General features: G+C 51.3%; 1 protein-coding gene across 3 annotated transcripts in view; it reads left to right on the top strand.

Annotated features, from left to right (window-relative positions):
- OPA3 (outer mitochondrial membrane lipid metabolism regulator OPA3) overlaps positions 1-27,217 on the top strand; it is a 56,648-nt gene extending 29,431 nt beyond the window's left edge. The window contains exons 1-2 of one of the 3 annotated variants that reach the window (XM_032178041.2): positions 12,033-12,528; positions 13,139-15,740. In XM_032178041.2, the coding sequence (XP_032033932.1) occupies positions 12,357-12,528; positions 13,139-13,536 (570 nt within the window). In that variant the 5' untranslated portion in view covers positions 12,033-12,356 and the 3' untranslated portion in view covers positions 13,537-15,740. Of the gene's footprint in view, positions 1-12,032; positions 12,529-13,138; positions 15,741-25,532 lie in introns of those variants that run through there. The other 2 variants (XM_058428768.1, XM_032178042.2) reach the window with 2 other exon arrangements.
- The last annotated feature ends 356 nt before the right edge of the window (positions 27,218-27,573 follow it).

The following is a 27,573-nucleotide window of genomic DNA, read 5'->3' as shown; positions in this document are numbered from 1 at the left end:
CAGACGGGGCGGCCGGGCAGAGGGGCTCCTCACTTCTTCCCGGACGGGGCGGTAGGGCAGAGGCGCTCCTCACTTCTTCCCGGACGGGGTATATTATCTTTTTTATATATTGCTGGCTTTCGTTTGCTAATATTTTCGTAAAGATTTCATCTGTGGTCATCAGTGACATATTCTGTAATTTTGTTTTCTTGTATGTCTTTGTCAGATTTGATTGATTGACTGATTTGATTAAGACCAAGTGTCACTCTGTCACCCAGGCTGCAGTACAGTGGCAGGATCATGGCTCACTGCACCCTTGAACCTGGGGGCTCAAGTGATCCTCCTATCTGAGCCTTCTGAGTAGCTGGGGCCACAGGCGTGCACCACCACGTACAGCTAATTTAAAAATCTTTTTGTGGCGGGGCGCAGTGGCTCATGGCTATAATCCCAGCCTCTGGGAGGCTGAGGCAGGTGGATCACCTAAGGTCAGGAGTTCAAGACCAGCCTGACCAATATGGTGAAACCCTGTCTCTACTAGAATTACAAAAATTAGCCATAATTAGACTAAATACAAAAGTTAGTCTCACTCTGTCGCCCGGGTTGGAGTGCAATGGCATGATCTCAGCTCACTGCAACCTCCACCTCCCAGGTTCAAGCGATTCTCCTGCATCAGCCTCCTGAGTAGCTGGGATTACAGGGTCATGCCACCATGCCTGGCTAATTTTTGTATTTTTAGTAGAGACTGGGTTTTACCATGTTGGCCAGGCTGGTCTCAAACTCCTGACCTCAGGTAATCCACCCGCCTCGACCTCCCAAAGTGCTGGGATTACAGGCGTGAGCCACCACGCCCAGCCACTAGAAATCAAATTATGTAATGCGTGCAGTTTGGATCAGTGGTATACTAATAGAAATTGCATGATAATGCAATCCAAGAGAAAAGGTTTTTGTTTGTTTGTTTGTTTTGAGACGGAGTCTTGCTGTATCACCAGGCTGGAGTGCAGTGGCGCCATCGCGGCTCACTGCAACCTCCGCCTCCCAGGTTCAAGCAATTCTCCTACCTCAGCCTCCGAAGTAGCTGGGACTACAGGCGCGTGCCACCACGCCCAGCTAATTTTTTTTTCTTTATTTTTAACAGAGATGGGGTTTCACCATGTTGGCCAGGATGGTCTCGATCTCTTGACCTCATGATCCGCCCACCTCGGTCTCCCAAAGTGCTGGGATTACAGGCGTGAGCCACCGCGCCTGGCCGAGAAAAGTTTTAACTAAAATCACAAAGAATGAAATTTTTGATTTTAATTTATAGATACATTTTTGTTTCAGAGACATATGATACGACATTTGAGCATAAAAAAGTCACTTTAGGATAAAACTTTATAGAGAAAGTAAAATGTAGGTGGAACTTCAAAGACAGCAGGGAACAATGCAAACTCTTAAAAAAGAGCTAGTTGGTGTATTTTTAAATGGCTTTGGAGGGAGACAGAGAAGCAGGGGTCTGGGAGCCACTGGGATGTCTTTGACCCAGATCCTTCCCATCCTCATCACCTCATGGCCAGGCTCACAGCTAAGCAGAGCCCCTATCTGGACCTCAGTGGCGGATGTGGTTTTGTCCCCAGCAACACCATGCAGGGTTACTGGAGTTCAAGGCCAAGGCTGAGTGGGCTCTTGACATCTGCATTGCCCACCAGCCCCATGCCAGAGGAACAGGCTTGTTTTCAGTGTGGCACTTGCCCCCTGGGCTGTTCTCGGAGTCCTCCTGGTTTACCCCCAGTCAAGGAGGGATCCTGGGCTTAACCCCACCCTCAGTCACCTTGCACGTGTGGTCCTAGTCTCCAGTTCCTTCTGCTTCTTGCCACCGCCCTTTCCCTCTCTCCCCTTCCTCCCCCTACCTGCCCCCTTCCAGGGTGCCTAGGTCTCAGCAGCCTCCCTGCTGGCTCAGTTACCTCTCAGCCATCTGCTCCCGCCTCAAGGCTTGCATTGATTCCCTCCCCTTCCGCCTAGTCACATACCCTCCCATCCCCCCCCCACTGCCACCGCCACCCTGCTGCTTCCCTTTGTTCTTGTGGCTTCTGCTGTCTTTCCGTCCAGGACTGCTATTTTACTGGGTTTTGAGGAGGGAGCAGAGGTGCAGAGGTATAGGCTTAACCTATGGAATCCTGGGGGCCAAGGTGGCTTGTTTGATTTTTTTGAAAAGAGTTTTAATTATCTGTTTTGGCCAGGCACAGTGATGCACACCGGTAATCCCAGCACTTTGGGAGGCCAAGGCAGGCTGATTGCTTGAGCTCAGGAGTTCAAGACCAGCCTGGGCAACATGATGAAATCTCATCTGTATTTAAAAAAAAAAAAGACCGGGCACAGTGGCTCACACCTGTAATCCCCGCACTTTGGGAGGCCGAGGCAGGTGGATCATGAGGTCAGAAGTTTGAGACCAGCCTGGCCAACATGGTGAAACCCCGTCTCTACTAAAAGTACAAAAAGTAGCAGGGCATGGTGGCGCGTGCCTGTAGTCCCAGCTACTCGGAAGCCTGAGGCAGGAGAATTGCTTGAACCTGGGAGGTGGAGGTTGCAGTGAGCCAAGATCGCATCATTGCACTCCAGCCGGGGCAACAAGAGTCTCTGTCTCAAAAAAAAAAAAAAAATTAGCCAGGCATGCTGGTTCTTGCCTGTAGTCCCAGCTACTTGGGAGGCTGAGGTGGGAGGACTGTTTGATCCCTGGGATTCCAGGCCACAGTGAGCCATGATCCTGCTACTGTACTCCAGTCTGGGTGACAGAGTGAAACCCTGTCTCAAAACAAAAACAAAAAACAAGACTTCCTCACTCTATTTCAGTTGCTGACAGAAATGCTGGGATTTGTGAGATTATAGTGTCAGAGGGTCTCTCTTGGCTTTTTAATTGTTATCATAGGCTGGGTGCGGTGGCTCACACCTGTAATCCCAGCACTTTGGGAGGCCGAGGCGGGTGGATCATGAGGTCAGGAGATTGAGACCACCCTGGCTAACACTGTGAAACCCCGTCTCTACTAAAAATACAAAAATTAGCCGGGCATGGTGGCAGGCGCTGGTAGTCCCAGCTACTCCGGAGGCTGAGGCAGGAGAACGGTGTGAACCTGGGAGGCGGAGCTTGCAGTGAGCCAAGATCCAGCCACTGCATTCCAGCCTGGGCGACAGAGCGAGACGCCGACTCAAACAAACAAACAAAAAAATTGTTATCATACACTATGCTGCAGGATTAAGGAGCCCAGCAAGGGCTTTCGCACCTGGACAGGTGAACCTGGCATAAATGCCCAGAAGCAGAATGACTGACTCCAGGGTGTGCATGGATTTACACTTACACCAGCAAATGAGTGAGAAGGTCCATTTCCTCACAGTCGAGCCACCTGGGGGCTGTTTCTGTTTTCGTTTTTCTACTTTGAACTAATTTTAGATCCACAGAAGAGTTACAATAAAAGTACAGAGAGTTCCCTCATACCTTTCAGCCAGAGTCTCTGGATGGTAACATTTTACATAACCACAATGCAATGAGGCGACACAGGAGATGAACACTGGTATAAAGCCTGCAGGCCTCATTCCTGTCTCAGCAGTGTTTCCACCGGTGTCCTTTTCTGCCTGTTCCAGGATCTTCTCCAGAAACACACGTTCATTTAGGTGTCATTTCTTTTATTTATTTATATATTTTTTGGGACTGAGTCTCGCTGTGTCGCCCAGGCTGGGCAGTGGCGCGATCTCGGCTCACTGCAACCTCTGCCTCCCAAGTTCAAGCAATTCTCCTGCCTCAGCCTCCTGAGTAGCTGAGATTACAGGCGTGCGCCATCACACCCAGCTAATTTTTGTATTTTTAGTAGAGATGGGGTTTCACCAGGCTGATCTCAAACTCCTGACCTCAGGTGATCTGTCCACCTCGGCTTCCCAAAGTGTTGGGATTACAGGCGTGAGCCCCTGCGCCTGGCCTGGAGTATGGTTTCTACTTAATGCTTATTGCTTTCACACCCTCATAAAGTTGAAAAACTGCTAGTTGAACCATCATAAGTCAGGGACTGTATGTACGTAGGCTAAACAGTCTGATAGTTGTATGGTTTATGATAGAAGAAAACCCAGCCGCCTCTTTTTCTTTTTTTCCTTTTCTTTTTTTTTTTTTTTTTTTGAGACGGAGTCTTGCTCTGTTGCCCAGGCTGGAGTGCGGTGGCACGATCTCGGCTCACTGCAACCTCCGCCTCCTGGATCCTGGGTCCAGGTGATTCTCCTGCCTCAGCCTCCCAAGTAGCTGGGATTACAGGCAGGCATCACCACACCCGGCTAATTTTTGTATTTTTAGTAGAGACGAGGTTTCACCATGCTGGCCAGGCTGGTCTCGAACACCTGACCTCGTGATCTGCCAGCCTCGGCCTCCCAAAGTGCTGGGATTACAGGCGTGAGCCACTGTGCCCGGCCCCCAGCCGCCTCTTTTTCTACCTCAATTTCTGCTTCCCCCAGGTAGCCACTGTAACTCTTTCGGCTATTTTTTTGGTATTTATCCTATTTCTTTTTCTTGTTGTTGAGACGGAGTCTCACCCTGTCACTCAGGCTGGAGTGCAGTGGTGCGATCTCAGCTCACTGCAACCTCCGTCTCCTAGGTTCAAGAGGTTCTCCTGCCTCAGCCTCCTGAGTGGCTGGGATTACAGGTGTGCGCCACCACCCCCGGCCTATCATATTTCTTAGTAAGGGAATTTCTTTTTCCTTTTCCTTTTCTTTTCTTTCTTTTTTTTTTTTTTTGAGATGGAGCCTCACTGTATCACCCAAGCTGGAGTGCAGCACCATCTCAGCTCACTGCAGCCTCTGCCTCCTGGATCCAAGCGATCCTCCTGCCTCAGCCTCCCGAGTAGCTGGGATTACAGGTGCGCATTACCACTCCCGGCTAATTTTTTGTTTTTAGTAGAGATGAGGTTTTGCCATGTTGGCCAGGCTGGTCTTGAACTCCTGACCTCAAGTGATCCACCGCCTCGGCCTCTTAAGTGCTGGGATTATTATAGGCGTGAGCCATCATGCCTGGCCCTAATAAGAGAATTTCTAAACATTTCCTCGTTTGGAAATTTTTTTCTCATCTTTTATTATTTCTTCTCCATCTTTTATTTTTTATTTTATTTTATTATTTATTTATTTTTGAGATGGAGTGTCGCTCTGTTGCCCAGGCTGGAGTGCATTGGCATGGTCTCGGCTCACTGCAGCCTCTGCCTCCTGGGTTCAAGCGATTCTCTTGCCTCAGCCTCCCGGGTAGCTGGGATTACAGACACTTGCCACCACACCCAGCTAATTTTTGTATTTTTAGTAGACACGGGGTTTCACCATATTGGTCAGGCTGGTTGCGAACTCCTGACCTCAGATGATCCACCCGCCTCGGCCTTCCAAAGTGCTGGGATCTTCCCTATCTTTTATTATCAGCCCACTTCCTTGTATGGAAGATAACGATTTGATGTTTTTCCTTTCCCTCTCCCATATTAAATAACCTCTCCCTCCTCACTAGTAAACAGTTCCGGTTACCGGTTCCATGGGATTTAGCCTCTCAGTAGCCAGCATGTTCATCATGGCCCTCTTGCCATCGCGGGCTCTAGCAGTCACTACTGTGTCCTTATGACGACTCTTCACCATCGAGTAGTGGACCCTATGAGGAATACCTTCCCTTCATTTTATGAGGAAGCAGCCATTATTTGCAGGCGTGTTCCCAATAGTGGGGGAGAGGTGCTTTGTTCTTTTTTGAGATAGAGTTTTGCTCTTGTTGCCCAGGCTGGAGTGCAATGGCACGATCTCGGCTCACCACAACCTCCACCTCCCAGGTTCAAGCGATTCTCCTGCCCCAGCCTCCTGAGTAGCTGGGATTACAGCCACCATGCCTGGCTAATTTTGTATTTTTAGTAGAGACAGGGTTTCTCCATGTTGGTCAGGTTGGTCTTGAACTCCCAACCTCAGGCGATCCACCCACCTCGGCCTCCCAAAGTGCTGGGATTACAGGCGTGAGCCACCGCGCCCAGCCTGTCCTACTTGTCCATAAGCTCCCGAGCCCTGGTCCCCCACCATGGAGGGAGCTGTTTCGTCTTAGCAGCACATTTCCTGAGGAAAGGGTTGCATTCCAGCCACCTGCAGTTTCATGCTCAGAAAAATCTTGAACAGTAGTTAACTATGGCCAAGTACGTCACTTTACTTGACTCCCTGGGTTAAGATATCCCTCCTTTCCCCGGGAAATCTCCTCCCTGGGCCTGGTCAGCCACTGTGTTGTGACCTAGAGTGTCTGAAGTGCCTGTGGCCTGGAGCTCCGGGGCTGAGAGAGATCTGAGCATAGGAGTTTGGGTCCTGAAGTTCTGAGTGGCCCCTGGAAGTAGATGTGACAGTCGAGTGAGAAGAGGGCTTGGGAAATGGTGCCCTGAGAAATGCCAGCCACGGAGGCCAAGGAAAGGGTCTATACCAGAGACAGATGGGTGGAGGGGGGCTGGAGCCAATCCAGGAGGAGGGGCGATACACAGTGCCACATTCTCGAGGGGACAGATAACACCAAAAGCATCAGGAGTTAGAGAAGGGGGACCGGGGAGCCAGAGACAGGGAGCCATACCCATCGTCCATGGCCACCTCCTGGGCACCTCCACAGATCAGCTTTTTCATTAAGTGCCTGCTCTGTGCCTATCTGGGGTTGGGGACAGTGCAGTGACCGAGTTAGCCTGAGGCCCTGCCTGCATCGGCCTCACAGTCCAGTTGGAGAGACAGACTTGTCACCATGCAGTGAGGACCCAGAGCAGTCAGAGCTCAGATAGAGGAGCCCAGAGGTCTGGAGGTCAGGGAAGGCTTCCTGGAGGAGGGGACATCTGAGTTGGGATTCTCCGGTATGGAAGACAGATGAAAGGGAGTGAGTCTGGAGGGAGAGAGTTCAGGGAGGAGACGGAAAACGATTCTACGTAACCCAAGAGTAGATTCAGACCAGTGGGTAGGACGTACTTCCAGGAATAAAATTCTAACAGGAGTCAGGAAGAGGATATTAGGTTAACATTTACAAACTGAGCATTTTCTCCCTCACTCTGTCATTGCCATTCTCCCAATCCTGCCAGTTGAGTATTTTAACCCGAGTTTTGATAAGGAAACACCAAGGCTCAGCTTGCATATCCAGAAAGTGACAGAACCAGGATTTGAGTCCAGATCTGTGTGACTCCAAAGTTCTTGCTGCCATTTATTAAGGCTGACCTCGTGTTAAGCCTAGGGAGCTTTGAGAACCTTGAGAATGTGTCTGACCCAGCCTGTGGTTCAGGGAGGGCTTCCTGGAGGAAGAGACAGTCCAGCTGAGATCTAAAAGAAGAATTGGGAAAAGACAGGAAGAGAGAAATGGAGGGGGCCAGGTGTAGTGGCTCACGCCTGTAATCCCAGCACTTTGGGAGGCTGAGGCGGGTGGATCACGTGAGGTCAGGAGTTCGAGACCAGCCTGGTCAACATGGTGAAACCCTGTGTCTACCAAAATATACAAAAATTAGCCAGGTGTGGTGGTATGTGTCTGTAGTCCCAGCTACATGGGAGGCTAAGGTGAGAGAATCACTTGAACCCGGGAAGTGGAGGTTGCAGCGAGCTGAGATCGTGCCACTGCAGTCCACCTGGGACACCATGGCGAGACTCCATCTCAAAAAAAAAAAAGAAAAAGAGGGAAAGAAAGAAGAGAAAGAGAGAAGAGAAAGAAAGAAAAGAAAGAAAGAAAGACCATTGTCCAAATTCTTTTAAATAATAGAGAAAGTAGGAATACTGACATACTCATTTTATGAGTCCAATAGAATACTGATATCAAAGCCTGATAAAGTCATTACAGAAAAGGAAAATTTTAGGTTAAGATCTCTCATGAAGTTAGAGTCAGGCCAGACACGGTGGCTCATACCTGTAGTCCCAGTACTTTGGGAGGCCAAGGTGGACGGATCACTTGAGGTCAGGAGTTCGAGACCAGCCTGGCCAACATGGTGAAATCCCGTCTCTACTAAAAATACAAAAATTAGTCAGGCATGGTGGTGGGCACCTGTAATCCCAGCTACTTGGGAGGCTCAGGCAGGAGAATCACTCGAACCCGGGAGGCAGAGGTTGCAGTGAGCCAAGATTGAGCCACTGCACACCAGCCTGGGCAACAAGAGCAAGACTCTGTGTCCAAAAAAAAAAAAAAAAAAGCACCAAAGTCTCATGAAGCAGCACTCAGAGGGTCTTTTCTCTGCCTTAGTCACACCACACTGGAGAGTGTTAACATGGCCCCTGCATTGTAAAGTGGAGATCACGCCACTGCACTCCAGCCTTGGGGACAAAGCGAGACTCCGTCTAAAAAAAAAAAAAAAAACAGAACATAGAATAATAAAAACTGCATACGAATCCCCTGTAGAAATGGGGGAGTGGAGAAAGGGGCAGGCCACGTGGGGGCAGAGTGCTCACCTTTCATAGTGGGGCTGGATTATGAGTAGGTAACGGTGGTGTAGATCTGAACAAACCTCCAATTGAAGAGTTCAGAAATGAGTGAGAAATGCTTACTACGGGCTGTCCAGGAGATGGCGCTAGGGGAAAACAGGCTGGTGATGGCAGTAGTTGAGGGTTCCTCTGAGGAGGAGACTTTGACTTTACATTTTATAGTTTGAGTATTTTGTTTTCTTGCAATGTGTTACTTTTATTTGCGGTGGGGGTTGGGGGTGGGGCGACGGGGAATGGTAGGTTTGTTCTTTTCTTTTCTTTCTTTCTTTTTTTTTTTTTTTTTTTTTTTTTTTTGAGACAGTCTTGCTCTTGTTGCCCAGGCTGGAGTGCAGTGGCGTGGTCTTGGCTCACGGCAACCTCTGCCTCCTGGGTTCAAGCGATTCTCCTGCCTCAGCCTCCTGAGTAGGTGGGATTACAGGGGCCTCCCACCACTCCCTGCTAATTTTTTGTATTTTTATTAGAGATGGGGGTTTCACCATGTTGGCCAGTCTGGTCTTGAACTCCTGACCTCATGATCCGCCTGTCTCGGCCTCCCAAAGCGCTGGGATTAAAGGCCTGAGCTACCGCGCCCAGCCAGTTTGTTCTTTTCTTCTCACCAATTCCTTCTGATTACTGCGTGGAGGACAATTGCAGAGGGTGAGGCTGGGGCCGGCAGGTGGGAAGGAGGCTGGAGGCGGGACTCACTTATGTGTTAAACTTAGATCTAATGAGCATCATGCGTGTGCCTGGCCTGGCACTAGGCAATGCTGGGGACACAGCAGTGACCGTGACAGCCCTGGGCCCCGCCCTTGTGAGGCTTACAGGACAGTGGGGAGACTGATTGCAGACAAGTAACTGGATAGCCACTATTCCTGGTTGTGATAGGCACTCAGAAGGGGATAGACAGGCTGTATTCCTCCTATTCAGGAGGTCAGGGAGGGGAACGTTGGTCAGAGCTGGGATGGATCCTGGACCAGGACAGCAGAAGGGAATCCACTGGGAGAGATGTTCAAGATGAGAATGGACCCGACACGCAGCTGAGAGGCCATGGGAGAAGGGGAACAGCTGGGATGAGGCCCCGGTCTCTAGCCGGGGGACAGGTGTGGGGCCAGAAGCTGGGTTCAGGTTTGGATGCGCTGAGTGTGAGAGGTCTAGGAGACATCTGGAGCGTGTTGACCCCCACAAGTCTGATGAGTCCTCCAGCTTACCCTGTCCCAGCCCCTCACAGCTATCCCTTCTAGAATCACAGCCCTGAGATTCATCTCCACCTGGGTCTTATTTCCTGATCCCCACATCTGACTGCTGGCCCAAGGGAGAATGCTGTCGGCCCCTGCCCTGAAAGCCCTGCAAACCCATGCCTGCGTGCACATACACACACACCCTCTTGATTTGATTTCCTGTGGCCTGGGTATGTGCCCACTCCCATTGGCACACCCAGACCCGCCTGCTGGCCCAGATCCCCATGCTTGGTCTGCACTGAGACACTTGCATTTCCACGCTGGGAACCTCACCCAGGAAGGCCAGAGGAGCCGGAACTCTCACCCCTCACCACTCTCTGGCCACCGTGCTAGGTGTCCCTGACGTGAAGGAGACACCCAGGGCTGGCGAGCGTCATTGTCAGGATGATGCTGTCCTTCCTGTGTTACAGAGGGGCCTCGGGGCAGGCTGTCATTGCCCAGGCAGCAGGTGGCGGAGCCCTGGGGGGACCCCAGGTCAGCCTGACCCTAAGACCTCAGTGTGGGAGGGGTCTCCACAGCCTGGACCCCAGGAACCCACAAGCCCAGGGCCTAAGCCAGAGTCAGCTGTAACAGTAACTGCAGCAGCTGACAGTGACAGTGACAGTGACTGCTCGGACCCTAAGCTCGCGCCTCAGGTCTTCCCTCCAGCTCCAGCAGAGCTCCCCAGGCTTTCCTGCCGCCCCACCCCTTTGAAGATGAAAAATGTTTAGTGGCTGGGCGCAGTGGCTCTCTCCTGTTATCCCAGTACTTTGGGAGGCTGAGGTGGGATGATTGCTTGAGCCCAGGAGTTCAAGACCCACTTTGGCAACATAGCAAGACCCCGTCTCTACAAAAAAAAAAAAAAAAATTTAAAAACAGCCAGGCATGGTGGGGCACCTGTAGTTCTAGCTGCTCCAGAGGCTGAGGCAGGAGGATTGTTTGAGTCTAGGTGTTCGAGGTTGCAGTGAACTGTGATGGAGCCACTGCCTTCCATCCTCGACCACAGAGTGAGATCCCATCTGTTAAATAAATAAATAAGATGGAATATGGCAAGACCCTGTCTCTACCCAAAAAAATAAAATTAGCCAGGCATAGTGGCATGCACCTGTTGTCCCAGCTACTTGGGAGGCTGAGGTGGGAGGATGACTCGAGCCTGGGAGGCGGAGGTTGCAGTGAGCCGAGATTGTGCCACGGCACTCCAGCCTGGGCGACAGAACGAGATCCTGTCTCAGAAAAAGAAAAAAAAGATTGTGTGCCCTCTACTGCATTTTCAAGTTGACAAGTAAAACTTTTCTTCATAACCTTAAGTAGTTGTGAAGGATGGAATTTCTGGTTCTGATGTGTTATGATATTGACATGTTCAAACAGCTGGTGCATCCTTCCCTTCATATTTATTGCAGTTCACATACAATAATAATGATTTGATGCCTACCAATGTCTGGTTTAGACATACATATACATATATATAAAATATATAAAGGCCAGGCATAGTGGCTCACGACTGCAATCCCAGCACTTTGGGAGGCCAAGGCAGCCAGATTGCCTGAGCCCAGGAATTCAAGACCAGCTTGGGCAACATACTGATAACCCCCATCTCTATTTAAAAAAAAATACAAAAATGACTGGGCACGGTGGCTCACACCTGTAATCCCAACACTGGGAGGCTGAGGCGGGCGGATCACGAGGTCAGGAGATCGAGACCATCCTGGCTAACATGGTGAAACCCCATCTCTACTAAAAATACAAAAAAATTAGCCGGGTGTAGTAGCGGGTGCCTGTAGTCCCAGCTACTCAGGAGGCTGAGGCAGGAGAATGGTGTGAACCTGGGAGGCGGAGCTTGCAGTGAGCCGAGATCGTACCACTGCACTGCAGCCTGGGCTACAGAGTGAGACTCCGTCTCAAACAAACAAACAAACAAATAAAAATTAGCCAGTCATACCTGTAGTCTCAGCTACTCAAGGGACTGAGGTGGGAGGATCACTTGAGCCTGGAAGGTCGAGGCTGCAGTGAGCCATGATTGCGCCGCTACACTCCAGCCTGGGCGACAAAGCAAGACCCCGTCTCAAAAATAATACAAATAAAAACAAGCTCTTCTTTTTCAGTCAGAAATATCACATGGTTTCTTTTTGTTCATGTACTTTTGTATTTACAGTCCACATATCCACAGAATTCCATCTAATGATTTATATGTCGGCAACCAAAATACATACAGAAATTTACATGTTAATTTCCTGTGACCATAAGGTTCTAAATGCTAAGTTATTTTCTTCTGGATTGAGTTAATTTTGAAATTACTATTAGTGCGCAGTTACTTTAAAATGTTCATCTTTTGGATGGGCACGGTGGCTCATGGCTGTAATCCCAGCAGTTTGAGAGGCCAAGGTGGGTGGATCACGAAGTCAGACGATCGAGACCAGCCTGGCCAACGTGGTGAAACCCCTTCTCTACTAAAAATACGAAAAATTAGACAGGCATGGTGGCGCATGCCTATAGTCCCAGCTACTCGGGAGGCTGAGGCAGGGGAATTGCTTGAACCTGGGAGGCAGAGGTTGCAGTGAGCCAAGACTGTGCCACTGCACTCCAGCCTGGCAACAGAGTGAGACTCCGTCTCTAAAACAACAACAACAAAAAGTTCATCTTTTATACATTTTCATGAATAATTACTAAACCTTAAAAGTAAAAGGAGATGTTGCAAATGAGTCTGCAAAGGCACCAGACAAAGGTTCCCTCTGTGGTTTCATGTGCCCTTGGATGAATATTAATTGTTGCACGAGTGAGTCAGGGTGCAGCATCAATTCTACATTGGTTTTAAAGACTCAAGTGCTGAGAATCTTCCTTCATAAAGAAGCAGCTAGGCAAGGAAGGAGTTTTTGTTCCAGCAGCACCACTCACCTCTGGAGCTCCCACCAAGGTATGTGCCCAAAACCTTACTGTGAAGAGCTCGCAGCTCTTAGCTGCACCTTCAGGGCCGATGAAATTCTAGAATTGGCGCCATTAGCCTTGCAAAAATGATTGATTATTACAAGTGTATCTAAGTGTTCAGAGGCACTTAGCATCGACTGCCACCTTAAGCTGCCCTTTGGAGCCAGGAGCCCCCCTCCCCCCCATCTGTAGCCCCAACTTTGCACTTTGGGACAATAAGGCAAGAAAGGGGGTTGGTCTTTCTCCTGGGAAGTGGGTGGGATGACAGTGCCAGGGCAGGACAGCCAGGATGGCAGTGGCTGAAGGGTGGAACACAGGGAGCTAAGCATCTGGCAACTGGACCTTTATACCGTCCATGAACTTGGCGCTGTGGAAGGCCCTGTGGAAGCTCCTGGTGTCCCTCTTGGGGCGTGGCCCCTCAAGTCTGAGGACCTCCTTTCTGGGGCAGTGTTTCTTATTCCAAGCTGCTCGCTAGAATCGTCTGGTCTTTTAAAAGACCCCTGGGTTACCCAGGCTAGGTGACTGCATTCCCTGGGTGACAGGGGTGGGGCTTGCAGGGGGCTCCCAGAGCGCAGCCTGACCCCTCTCTTCCCCCGCAGTGTACCACTGGGTGGAGATGCGGACCAAGATGCGCATCATGGGCTTCCGGGGCACGGTCATCAAGCCGCTGAACGAGGAGGCGGCAGCCGAGCTGGGCGCAGAGCTGCTGGGCGAAGCCACCATCTTCATCGTGGGCGGCGGCTGCCTAGTGCTGGAGTACTGGCGCCACCAGGCGCAGCAGCGCCACAAGGAGGAGGAGCAGCGTGCCGCCTGGAACGCGCTGCGGGACGAGGTGGGCCACCTGGCGCTGGCGCTGGAAGCGCTGCAGGCGCAGGTGCAGGCGGCGCCGCCACAGGGCGCCCTGGAGGAACTGCGCACAGAGCTGCAAGAGGTGCGCGCCCAGCTCTGCAATCCCGGCCGGTCCGCGTCCCAGGCAGTGCCTGCGTCCAAGAAATAGGAGCTTGCTGGAACCTGAATTTGGACATGGCCTACGGACCTAACGTGGCCTTCTTCCCGCACCACCCTTGCCTGCGCTGGCCCAGTGGAAACCACCAGGATCTTGATGCAACTTGGCATTTGGTTGCCTCTGCTGATGAGAGCAGCGGTTACCTGCCACTGGGACCAGCAGGTGAAGCGTTGCAACATAGCCCCCTCCATCATCCTTCATCCCCATCCCCCACTCCAAACCAGGACAACCTGCAAGGTCCCAGCCAGCAGGACACCGTGGGCACTCTGGCAAATGAAAAATGGAACCTGGTCTTGAGCTGAATCAATGTGTTATTGTTACCCCCACCCCTGGTTTACCTGATCAGTGTTAACCTTTACTGGGACACTCATCTGTTACACTGGAACACCCCCTTCTTTTTGTCAATCGGTACAGACCACTGTAAGGAAATGCAGTGTGTTGCAGTGGCCTTTTCTCCCCCTCACCTTCTAAGGTCAGCTCTAGCTGAGCATCAGTGCTCTCTTAAGGAGAAAAAAAAAAGGTGCGGCCGGGAGCCATGGCTCACGCCTGTAATCCTAGCACCTTGGGAGGCCGAGACGGGCGGATCACTTGAGGTCAGGAGTTCCAGACCAGCCTGGCCAACATGGTGAAACCCCATCTCTACTAAAAATACAAAAATTAGCCAGGTGTGGTGGGGTGCGCCTGTAATCCCAGCTACTCAGGAGGCTGAGGCAGGAGAATTGCTTGAACCCATGAGGTGGAGGTTGCAGTGAGCCAAGATGGCATCATTGCACTCTAGCCTGGGCGACAGAGCAAGACACCGTCTTAAAACCAAAAGTTAACCGGGCGTGGTGGTGGGTACCTGTAATCCTAGCTACTTGGGAGGCTGAGGCAGGAGAATTGCTTGAACTTGGGAGGTGGAGGCCGAGATTGTACCACTGTATTCCAGCCGGGTGACAGAGCAAGACTGTGTCTCAAAAAAAAAAAAAAAAAAAAAAAAATCCTGGCTGGGCACGGTGGCTCACACCTGCAATCCCAGCACTTTGGAAGGTCAAGGTGGGCGGATCACTTGAGGTCGGGAGCTAGAGACCAGCCTGACCAATATGATGAAACCCCGTCTCTACTAAAAATACAAAAATTAGCTGGGCATGGTGGCATGGACCTGTAATCCCAGCTACTTGGGAGGCTGAGACAGGAGAATTGCTTGAACCCGGGAGGCAGAGGTGGCAGTGAGCCGAGATTGCGCAATTGCATGCCAGCCTGGGCAACGAGCAAAACTCCATCTTAAAAAAACCCACAAAAGGTCCTGGCCTGCAGTCAATCCATGGAATCATTGTACCTTCCCTTGAGACCCGAAGTGGACTATTCCAACAGAACCACCTCATCCTTGAGTCCATGGCACAACCCACTGGAATGGCGCTACAGGATCTTTTCTGTGAATGTCCTCCAACCCCCTTTCCATGGTGGGAAATCTGATCCTAACTAGGGCTAATCTAGCCTGTCCTTCAGCCTCAGCCCCCTATTTTCCTGTCCTCAGAGTCCCTGGAGCTTATACTGTGTGGCATGTCCTTTCTTGCCTTCCCCACCTTGCTCAGTAGCATTTCTCGGGGCCCCAGTCGAATCCAAGCCCATGGATTCAATTGTCACATCCTTCGTCTTCCATCCGCATCTCCTAATCTGTGTGCTCTTGCTTTCTTTCCTCGGAGCTCTGGACTGACCCTACAGCCCGTCTTCATGTAGCAGTACCCTCCTGCCTCCGTAGCCCCCGGTCCCATCCCCATCCTACCAATTAGGCCACCAGTTGGCCTTAACTCCTTGATTAATTTCCTCAGGCTGTCATAACAGATCACCACTGGGTGGTGAACTTGATGGCTTAAGTCCAACAGGAATTTAATTCACACAGTTCTGGAGTCCAGAAGTCTGAAACCAAGGTGCTGACAGGGACACGCTCCCTCTTCCAGCTCCTGGTGATTCCAGGCCTTCCTTGGCTCTGCCTACAGCTTCACATGGCCTTTTCCCTCTTCTATTTTGTCTCTTACAAGAAGACCTGTCATTGCATTTAGGGCCCATCTTAAGTTCAGGATGATCCCACCTCAAGACCCTTAATTACATCTAAAAAAACACTTTTTCCAAATAAACTGTCATAAGCACAGGTCCTGGGGGTTAGTATGTGGACATGTCTGTTGGGGGCCCACCATTCAAGCCATTCAGCTCACTTTATTTTTTTTTTTTTTGAGACGGAGTCTCGCTCTGTCGCCCAGGCCGGAGTGCAGTGGCGCAATCTCGGCTCACTGCAAGCTCCGCCTCCTGGGTTCACGCCATTCTCCTGCCTCAGCCTCTGGGAGTAGCTGGGACTACAGGCACCCGCCACCACGCCCGGCTAATTTTTTTGTATTTTTAGTAGAGACGGGGTTTCACTGTGGTCTCGATCTCCTGACCTCGTGATCCGCCCGCCTCGGCCTCCCAAAGTGCTGGGATTACAAGCGTGAGCCACCGCGCCCGGCCCATCAGCTCACTTTATTCCTCCTCACCCCAAGAGTATGCTGGCGTCCAGGTGCAGTGGCTCACACCTGTAATCTCAGCACTTTGGGAGACCAAGGCAGGGGGGATCTCTTTGAGCCCAGGAGCTGAAGACCAGCCTGGGCGACATAGTGAGACCCCATCTCTACAAAAATAAAAAAATTAGCCAAGTGTGGTGGTTCATGCCTGTAGTCCCAGCTACTTGGGAGGCTGAGGCAGGAGGATCACCTGAGCCCTGGAGGTCGAGGGTGCAGCGAGCCGTGATTGCGCCACTACACTCCAGCCTGGATGACAGAGTGAGACCGTTTCTCAGGAAAAAAGTACCCTGGGACTCCTGCCAACCCCGCGGGCCATTTGGCCTTCCTGCTGGCTGAGAGGAACAGTCTAGGAACCACCCTTTTCTACTGGGTTTCTCTTTAGGATCTGCCACTGAAGCGGGAGGGGGGTGACCACTAGCCTGCAGTCTGTCCTTCTGACTGTAGCTGTCTCCTCATTAGAGGAGCTGCAAGGTGATGAAGGCATCCTGAGTCTGTATCTGAGAACCATCACGTGGATCTCCACAATGGGTACAGAGCTTATTAAAATCAGGAGGGAAAGTGGGAGGGTTCTGATGGGGAGAGGCCCAAGAGTCACCCTACGAGGTGGGGAAACTAAGGCCAAGGGTAAGCAAAGGGACTTGCCAGAGATGCCACAGCCAGTGAGGGGCTGACTGCCCAGGGTGGTGAAGTAGTAGGGGCAGAGTGAGGGTCTTGGATTACCCCAGCTGCAGAGTGAGGAGGGAGAGGCGATGGCTGAGCAGAGGCTGGGAGGGTGGCGATCTCTACACAGAGGCCCAGACCATCCCAGAGGTGGCATTGACAGTGGGAGACCCTCTCTATCCCCTCTCAGAACAGCCCCGGATCACACCTGAGATCATAGCATTGTGTAAACGGGGTGACCATTCCACCTGGGCCCGCTTTTGGGAAGCTGCAGGTGAGAGTGGGAGGGCCGGGCTTTCCCCGACTTCCATCCTCACCTCCCTTCTCTAAAAAGGTAAAAATGGCCTGGACCAAGATCTGCCCAGATAGAAAGCCAAGAAACAGTTTCTGAAACCTTTTCTTTTCTTCTTTTCTCTTCTTTTCTTTCGGAGACAGAGTCTAGCTCTGTCACCCAGACTGGAGTGCAGTGGTGCAATCTCGGCTCACTGCAACTTCCACCTCCCAGGCTCAACCAGTGCTCCTGCCTCAGCTTCCAAAGTAGCTGGGATTACATGCGCCCACCACCCACGCCTGACTACTTTTTGTATTTTAGTGGAGACGGGGTTTCTCCAGGTTGCCCAGGCTGGTCTTGAACTCCTGACCTCAGGTAATCCACCCGCCTTGGCCTCCCAAATTGCTGGGATTACAGGCCTGAGCCACTGCGCCTGGCCTGAAACGGCATTTCAGTTCCTTCTGGAAGCGGGGGAGAAGCTGGAGCAGAGGGAACTGACCGAGTGGGTCCTGAGTGGGGCTGTGTTTAAAACTGGGAGTGACCCAGGCCAGGTGTAGTGGCTCACGCCTGTCATCCCAGCACTTTGAGAAGCCAAGGTGGACTGATCACATGATGTGAGGAGATCGAGACCAGCCTGGCCAGCATGGCAAAGCCCCGTCTCTACTAAAAATACAAAAATTAGCCGGGCGTGGTGGCACATTCCTGAATCCCAGCTACTCGGGAGGCTGAGGCACGAGAATTGCTTGAACCCAGGAGGCGGAGGTTGCAGTAAGCTGAGATCGCGCCACTGCACTCCAGCCTGGGTGACAGAGTGAGACTCTGTCTCACAAAAAAAAAAAACAAAAAAAACCGGTGGGAATGTGAAGACAGGCAGGAGCTCCAATTCCTGACCCCAGCGCTGTCCTGACCCGTATGGAGTGCTGCTCTCACATCTCAGAGACTTCGCACTCAGCCCTGCCCTGCCCTGACAGGCAGCCAGTCCTCGTGGGCAGCAGGGCCATCTGCTTCCCCCACTGCGGTGTCAGGGGTGGCCAGGGTGTGTGGAAATGGATAGAACGTCCTCTCAAAATGCAAGAGGCCAGAGGATGGTTCACTGCTCGTGTGTTCTACTAGCTAAAATTCTGTGTACCTTGCAATTTGGGGAGAGGGGTTAGAATAAATTTGTAAATGAAGCTGATTGTCTTCAAGTTGATGCATTCTTTTTTCATATTTAAAAAGTCCTTGGGGCTGGGCACAGTGGCTCACACCTGTAATCCCAGCACTTTGGGAGGCCAGGGCGGGTGGATCACCTGAGGTCAGGAGTTCAAGACCAACCTGACCAACATGGTGAAACCTCGTCTCTACTAAAAATACAAAAATTAGCTGGGCATGATGGCGCGCACCTGTAATCCCACCTACTCAGGAGGCTGAGGCAGGAGAATCTCTTGAACCCAGGAGGCGGAGGTTGCAGTGAGTCGAGATCATGCCATTGTACTCCAGCCTGGGCGACAGAGCGAGACTTCGTCTCTAAATAAATAAATAAATAAATAAATAAATAAATAAATAAGGTCTATGTCAACCTTAGGAAAAATATCCTTTATTTATTCTTTCACTCAAAAAACTCACTGAGGTGGTCCCGCACCGGGACATGGACCCAGTGTCCTTGGTAGGACGTCTCCTGCAAAAAAAAAAAAACTCACAGTTACCCACTCTGCCCCACCCTATACTGGGGTCACAGCGGTGACAGAGATGGCCCCAGCCCTGCCCTCACTGGGTCTTACACATGCTCACACGTACATTTCTTTTCCAGTGTTCCCTGCCCCACCCCATAGTTGTTTAGGAAGCAGGAGCTGGGCTGAATCCCGAATCCTCCCTCTGGAGTGACTCAGGACTATAAACCCATTCATCCCAGCTCACAAAACCCTGGGAGGTGCCCTGAGGGCTGTGCCCCTCCCATCTCCTGGCAGGCCGTGCTGTCTCCCTTGGTTTCTCTGTAGGGCAGGCCGTTTCTTGGAGGGAGGCAAAATGGCTGAGAGCCACCCCAGGAGAAAATGGGCTTTACATAAGCCCCAACCTGATCTACTGGCCCACGGAGCCGCTCCTGGGCCGGTCGCTGTGTTGCTGAGTGGCAGGCTTGGGTCCCCCAGTGGCAATGGCTTGTAGCTGGAGTCGGTGTGGACAGAGAGAGGAGAAGGATGGCAACTCTGAGTGTACTGAGGATCAACTGCACCAGGCTCTGTTCTAGTAGCTGGGAACCAGTTGGGAGCAAGCAGAGGCCCTCACTGGAGCTGATATTCTAGTGCCAGAGACCGGCATTAAAGAAGGAAAGAGTGGCCGGGCGCGGTGGCTCACACCTGTAATCCCAGCACTTCGGGAGGCCGAGGCGGGCCGATCCCCTGAGGTCAGGAGTTCGAGACCAGCCTGACCAACATGGAGAAACCCCGTCTCTGCTAAAAATACAAAATTAGCAGGGCATGGTGGTGCATGCCTGTAATCCCAGCCATTCAGGAGGCTGAGGCAGGAGAATCGCTTGAACCCAGGAGGCGGAGGTTGCAGTGAGCCAATATTGCACCATTGCACTCCAGCCTGGGCAACAAGAACGAGACTCTGTCTCAAAAAAAAAGGAAAGAGCTAATCCAGCATGGGGTGATGAGGACTGAGAGGAATGGAGGCAGGCGAGGAGTTCCGGACTTACGGGCACCGCTGATCTAGACAGGTGGGTAGGGAGGAGGCTGCGCTTCAGATGGAGATAGAAAGAGGGCTGTGAATATCTGTGAAAGTCCTAGGACAGATGTGGCATTGGCCTGTTCCTGGAACAGCAAGAGGTTCTGGCTGTCAGAATAGAGCAGGGGCTCGCTGACCAAGGCCTTTGGGCCAAATCAAGGGGACCCTTGCTACCTGTCTTTGTAAATAAAGACTTATTGGAACCCAGGCACTCATTCGTTTACGTATTTCCACAGTTGGTTTTGCAGTACAGTGACAGAGCTGAGTATTTGCACAGAGATCCTAGGGCTCTTGTACTCTGTGGCCCTTTACAGAAAAACTTTACCATCCCCTGGAATAGAGTAAGCGAGGGGAGAAGTTGGGTGAGGGGGCCAGGCAAGCAAAGGCTGCCCCTTGCCTTGATTGGCACAACTGTGGAGGTCATCCCAGCTCTGGAGCCCCCACAGGATCGCTCAGGCCTCTGCTCTTCCATCGCATCTGGCTTCAGCTTCCCCCTCTGCAGAGTCCGCCCTCCCTCCCTCCTTCCCCACAGGAAATATCCCCAGTGCTCAGCAGTAACCCCCACTGCGCTCAGATCTCAGAACCTCCACTTCAATCTACAGCCACGTGCCACAATAAGAAGCAGAGTTTTAGGCCAGGCGCGGTGGCTCATGCCTGTAATCTCAGTACTTTGGAAGACCAAGGTGGGAGGATCACTTGAAGTCAGGAGTTCGAGACCAGCCTGGCCAACATGGTGAAACCCCATCTCTAATAAGAATACAAAAATCAGCCGAGTGTGGTGGTGCACGTCTGTAATCCCAGCTACTTGAGAGGCTGACATAGGAGAATTGCTTGAGCCCAGGAGGTGGACGTTGCAGTGAGCCAAGATTGCACCACTGCACTCCAGCCTAGGTGCCAGAGCAAGACTTGGTCTCAAAACAAAAAAACAAAACAAAACAAAAAATTAGCCAGGCATGGTGGCACACACCTGTCGTCCCAGCTACTTGGGGAGCTAAGGCAGGAGGATTGCTTGAACCTGGGTGGTTGAGGCTGCAATGAACTGAGATCACGCCACAGGACTCCAACCTGGGGGACAAAGTGAGACCCTGTCTCAAAAAAAAAAAAAAAAAGAAGCAGAGTTTATATAATCCATCGTGTGCATATTTATACAATAATTTATAATTCTATGTATTTTAAAAGCATATAATTCATATATTATGTGATATAATATACAGTGGAATATAAAATATATATTTTATGTCATGTGTAACATAACATCATATATGTAGTGTATATGCCTATGTACATATCATTGGAATGAAAGTTTCATTAAATAATTATCCTTAATATTTGCAGTCCAGTTTAATATTTCCCATTTTATTGTATTCCATTTCATGAAGAATAACTACAGATATATATGCATTCTATATACTTAATATATATTATAAACATATGAAACCCATTATGTGTGTTCTATAACACATTGGATATGTTAATATCATACATTATATATAATACGTCCTGTTAGAACAAGTTTCTCTGAATAATAATTGTTCTTATGTGTGATGGGCAACTTTGTTACTTTTTATTCTCCTTTATTTTGTTTCTTAAAGAAAAGCGTGGCCTGTCACACCTGTAATCCCAGCACTGAGGAAGGCTGAAGTGGGAGGATTGCTTAATCTCGGGAGTTCAAGACCAGCCTGGGCAACATGGTGAAACCCCATCTCTACTAAAAATACAAAAAATTAGCCGGGCGTGGTGGCACACACCAGTAGTCCCAGCTACTTGGGAGGCTGAGGCAGAAGAATTACTTGAACCCGGGAGGCAGAGGTTGCAGTAAGCCAAGATCGCACCACTGCACTCTAGCCTGGGCAATGGAGTGAGACTCCGTCTCAAAAAAAAAAAAAAAGAAAGAAAGAAAAGCATGTACATATGATGTATGTATTATACAAACCTGTATAATGTGGGCTGCCTTGGGCCAGCATGAAGACTAACTTTTACTCTGGGAAGAGACTTTTAAGCTGGGATTACAGGTGTGAGCCACTGTGCTCAGCCTCTGGTTGTTTTTTTTTTGTTTTTTTGTTTTTTTTCCATTTGTTTGTTTCATTTTGGACAGGGTCTTGCTCTGTCACCCAGGCTGGAGTGCGGTGGTGCAATCATGGCTCACTGAAGCCTCAGCCTCCCAGGCTCAAGCAATCCTCCCATGTCAGCCTCCAGAGTAGCTGGGAATATAGGTGTGCCACCACTACACTCAGCTAATTTCTTAATTTTTTGTAGAGATGGGGGTCTCTTTATGTTGCCCAGGCTGGTCATGAACTCCTGGGCTCATGCCATCCACTCGCCTCAGCTCCCAAACTGCTAGGATTACAGGTGTGAGCCACCACATCCAGCCCCTTTTTTCTCTGTTTCAAAGTAGACGCCCATCCTGCCTTGTCTTGATTTCCTTTTTTTTGTTTTTTTTGAGACGGTGTCTCGCTCTGTCGCCCAGGCTAGAGTGCAGTGGCGCCATCTCGGCTCACTACAACCTCCGCCTCCTGGGTTCAAGTGATTCTCCTGCCTCAGCCTCCTGAGTAGCTGGGATTCCAGGCGCCTACCACCATGCCTGGCTAATTTTTGTTTTTTGTTTTTGTTTTTGTTTTTTTGAGATGGAATTTTCCTCTTGTTTCCCAGGCTGGAGTGCAATGACACAATCTTGGCTCACCACAATCTCCACCTCCTGGGTTCAAGCGATTCTCCTGCCTCAGCCTCCCGAGTAGCTGGGATTACAGGCATGGGCCACCATGCCCGGTTAATTTCCTATTTATTTATTTATTTATTTATTTTGAGACGGAGTTTTGCTCTTGTTGCCCGGGCTGAGTGCAATGGCACGATCTCGGCTCACTGCAACCTCCAGCTCCCAGGTTCAAGCTATTCTCCTGCCTCAGCCTCCTGAGTAGCTGGGATCACAGGTGTGCACCACCACGCCTGGCTAATTTTGTATTTTTGGTAGAGACAGGGTTTCTCCATATCGATCAGGCTGGTCCCGAACTCCCGACCTCAGGTGATCCGCCCGCCTCGGCCTCCCAAAGTGTTGGGATTACAGGCGTGAGCCACTGCCCCCAGCTGAATTTTGTATTTTTAGTAGAGACGGGGTTTCATCGTGTTGGCCAGGCTGGTCTTGAACTCCCGACATCTGGTGATCTGCCTGCCTTGCCCTCCCAAAGTGCTGGGATTACAGGTGTGAGCCACCGCACCTGGCCCCCATCATCCCTTTTTGTGGCTGAATAATAGTCCATTGTGAGGCTAGACCACAATTTGTTTATTCATACATCTGTTGAACGTTGGGTTTGTTTCCTCCGCGTCGTGGCTACGAATAGGGCTGCTATGAACGTGCATGTAGCTTGCAGTCTTTTTAGGCTTAGATCATTTGTCTCAAGAGCAGTGAAGCATCATGGGAAGGGCATGGGCTCTGATCCCAAAATGCCTGGAGTCAATCCCTAGCTGTGCCTCATACCAATTGGATGAGCTTGGGCAAGTCACTGGGTATCTTGTGCCTGATAACAGAACTTCATTTGTAAGTTTATTATGAAAGTGAATCAATTAATACATGCAAAACACTTAGGAAGTTGCTTAGCACAGAGTAAACAGTTGCAAAATGACTCTGCATTGCCAGCAACAGGAACCTTCCTGGGCTAACTGAAGCAGAAAAAGAACTTACTGGAAGGGTATCAGGTAGCTCACTGGAGGCTAAGAAAACCAGCAGGAACCTTGAGAGGTTTATAGTTAGAGATGCCGATGCTGTAACAGAGACCCAATATGTGTAATGATATTGAGTGAATGGAGTTTAGTTCTTGCTCCTAAAATAGTAACGTCAGCCAGTTGCAGTGCTCACGCCTGTAATCCCAGCACTTTGGGAGGCTGAGGCAGGAGGATTGCTTGCGCTCAGGAGTTGGAGCAACAGCCTGGGCAACATAGCAAGACTCCTCCTCTACAAATAAAAATAAATTATAAAAATTAAAATACAGCTGGGCGCAGCGGCTCACGCCTGTAATCCCAGTACTTTGGGAGGCCAAGGCAGGCAGATCACTTGAGGTCAGGAGTTCGAGACTAGCCTGACCAACATGGTGAAACTCCATCTCTACTAAAAATACAAAAATTAGGCGTGGTGGCATGTGCCTGTAATCCCAGGTACTCCGGGGGCTGAGGCAGGAGAATCACTTAAACCCAGGAGTTGGAGGCTGCAGTGAGCCAAGATCGCGTCACTGCACTCCAGCCTGGGCAACAGAGCGAGACTCCGTCTCAAAAAAAAAAAAATTAAAATTAAAAATAAAAATAGGCCAGTCGTGGTGGCTCATGCCTGTAATCCCAGCACTTAGGGAGGCCAAAGCTGGAGGATCGCGTGAGCCCAGGAGTTTGAGACCAGCCCCTGGGCAATATACAGAGACGCTATCTCTACAAAAATACAAAAGTTAGTCAGGCATGGTGGCATGCTCCTTTAGTCCCAGCTACTAGGGAGGCTGAGGTGGGAGGGTTGCTTTAGCCGGAGAGTTGCAGGTTGCAGTGAGCCAAGATCATGCCACTGCACTCCAGCCTGGGCGACAGAGTGAGACTCTGTCTCAAAAGTAAATAAATAAATAAACAAAATAAGACAAAACAGTGAAGTCATGGGCCGGGCACGGTAGCTCACACCTGTAATCCCAGCACTTTGAGAAACCAAGGTGGGCGGATTGCGAGGTCAGGAGATCGAGACCATCCTGGCCAGCATGGTGAAACCTGTCTCTACTAAAAATACTAAAATTAGCCGGGCATGGTGGCAGGCGCCTATAGTCCCAGCTACTCGAGAGGCTGGGGCAGCAGAATCGCTTGAACCAGGGAGTTGGAGGTTGCAGTGAGCCAGGATCACACCACTGCCCTCCAGCCTCCTGGCGACAGAGCAAGACTACGTCTCAAATAAAAAAAAAAACAAAAAACAAAAAACAGTGATGTAACGCACAGTGCAGTGGCATGATCTTGGCTCACTGCAGTCTCCGCCTCCCGGTTTCAAGCGATTCTCCCGCTTCAACCTCCAGAGTAGCTGGTATTAGAGGCACACGCCATCACGCCCGGCTAATTTTTGTATTTTTAGTAGAGACAGGGTTTCACCATCTTGGCCAGGCTGGTCTCAAACTCCTGACCTCAACTGAGCCACCTGCCTCGGCCTCTCAAAGTGCTGGGATTACAGGCGTGAGCCACCGCGCCCAGCAAAGTATGAATTCTGATGGAATTAAGAGTTAGCCTCAAGGCCGGGAACCGTGGCTCACACCTGTAGTCCCAGCACTTTGGGAGGCTTTGGCAGGAGGATCGCTTGAGCCCAGGAGTTCGAGACCAGCCTGGGCAACGCAAGGAGACCCCGTTTCTACAAAACATTTAAAAATTAGCCAGGCATGATGGCGCGCGCACGTTGTCCCAGCTACTCTGGAGGCTGAGGCGGGAGGAGGATCGCTTGAGCCCCGGAATTTGAGGCTTCAGTAAGCCGTGATCTCGGCACTGCACTCCAGCCTGGACGATAGAGCGAAACCCTGGCTCAAAAAATGAAAAATTAAAGAAAAAGAAAAGAGCATCAGCATCTTCTGTGTTTATAACGATGCAAAAGCTGTCACTCCACCTTCACATGAGTAAGTCATTAGTTAAGGAAGTTTTCCCTAGAGGATTCTGGGTGTGAGGCCTGCGCTTGTCTTCGTTAAGGCGCCCCCTCCAGCACGCGTCTGACTGTGGTGACTACATCCCCATTGCTACAACGGGGACATCGAAGCACAGAGGGTCGGGGCTTGCAGGAGGCTGCCCTGCAAAAGATCCCTGACTCCTGTCTTTCCCTGCAGTGTACCACTGGCTGGAGATGCGGACCAAAATGCGCATCATGGGTTTCAATGCCGCTGCCATCAAGCCGCTGAACGAGGGGGCAGCCGCCGAGCTGGGCGCGGAGCTGCTGGGCGAGAGCATCATCTTCATCACCGCCTGCAGCTGCCTGATGCTGGAGTACTGGCGCCACCAGTTGCAGCAGCGCCGCAAGGAAAAGGAGCGACGCGTTGCCAGGGAGGCGCTGCGGGGCGAGGTGGGCCACTTGGGGTTGGCGCTCGAGGAATTGCAGGCGCAGGTGCAGGCGACATCGACGCAGCTCGCCCTGGAGGAGCTGCGCGCTCAGCTGCAAGAGGTGCGAGCCCACCTCTGCCTCCGAGACCCGCCGCCTGCACCCCCAGTTGCGCCGGCGTCGGAGAAATAGGTCTCGGGGCCCTGGTCTTGGAGGTGACTGCTGCCTGGACTGCGAAGTCTCTGTCTTAGCCTGTTCTCCGCACTGTCCCATCCTGGACCGGCCCAGCTGACACCACCCAGTCCTTCGAGGGCGCTGGAGAGATCCTGGGCTGGAGCTGATCCAACCTCCCTACTAACCTGCCCAGTGGTACCTTCCACTGGGACTCCCCGCCTCCTGCAGGTGGAACGTTCCAAGAAGGACCCCGCCCTCTCCCACCCCGCCCCTGCCAGCGCATTGGTTGAGCACTTTGGAAAGACAGCGTCTTTTATCAGACCTCACCTCCCTACCGCTAGGTAGGCCCGCAGGACGTTCACTTCTTTTGGCAAAACGAAATTGGATTCTGCACCTGGATTTAGCCACCTCTCATTCTGTCACCCGCACCCTCACTCATCTGAGTGGACCCTTCCTCTAGGACGCTCATCCTTTGCACCGAACACCCCCTACCTCCTCCTCATTGGTACAGACCATCGTAAAGATGCACAAAGTTCCTACGGACTTCCCGACCCGCCCCCTTCCATCTACCTCAGTCTTAGGGGGAAATGTGGGGGTGAATCCTGGACTGCGTTAGCTCCAGTGAGTCACCACCCTGTGGCTCCTGACCTTAATCCATCTTAGTACCTGCCGTTGACATCCTCCCCTCCCTGGGTGGATCGATCCAATAGAACCCCCCTTTTCTTCCTCCTATGGCGCACCCCACTGGCATGGCTATGCTGGATCTTCCAGGGCAACGCCTCCCAGCCCGTCATTCTGTGGTCTATTCCAGCAGGACGTGGCCTTTTGGGAGGAAAAACCGGTCTTGACCAGGGCTAGTCCATTCTGGCTTTCAGTCTCAGTCACTTGGTCACCAGTCCCCAGTCCTGGACCTACTGCTACTGTCCTTTTATCCGGTCCTGCCTCGCTGTCCTGTTCAGTCGCCTTTGCTAGGGACCGGCCTGTCCCTTTACTACCAAAGTCATTGTCAGTTCGCCCAACTTCCCTCCAAATCTGCCCCTCACAGTACTCAGGGATCGTCCTTCCTTCCTGCCTTTGGACTGGCCCAGGTCCTCCTCCGCCCTCCTTCACGCAAAAGCCTCCTCCAGGGGGACTACCTGTCCGTCAGCCCAGAGGTCCCCCTGTCCAAGCGGGGTATTCCACCAGGCCATATGACCTACCCACCCGACAACTGAAGGGGGCGTGGATGAGCTCTGTGACTCCAAATGCTACTTTTTAAATAGACCGTCAGCATTTTATAATTAAAGGAGTTCTGGGGTAAAGATCTTAAGAACGTGTCTGAGAACCATGATGTGTGTCTGCAAAATGTCATTGAAATTAGGAAAGAAGGCCGGACACAGTGGCTCACGCCTGTAATTCCAGCACTTTAGGAGGGCAAAGCAGGAGGACTGCTCGAGGCCAGGAGTTAGAGACCAGCCTGGGCAACATAGCAAGACCGCATCTCTGCCGGGCGCGGTGGCTCACGCTTGTAATCCCAGCACTTTGGGAGGCCGAGGCGGGCGGATCACGAGGTCAGGAGATCGAGACCACGGTGAAACCCCGTCTCTACCAAAAATACAAAAAATTAGCCGGGCGTGGTGGCGGGCGCCTGTAGTCCCAGCTACTCGGAGAGGCTGAGG

This window comes from Hylobates moloch, unplaced genomic scaffold (genome assembly GCF_009828535.3).
Source record: "Hylobates moloch isolate HMO894 unplaced genomic scaffold, HMol_V3 SCAFFOLD_15, whole genome shotgun sequence".
NCBI classification, from domain to species: Eukaryota; Metazoa; Chordata; class Mammalia; order Primates; family Hylobatidae; genus Hylobates; species Hylobates moloch.
Note: the sequence above shows the minus strand (reverse complement) of the source record. Positions and strands in the feature narration are given on the sequence as shown.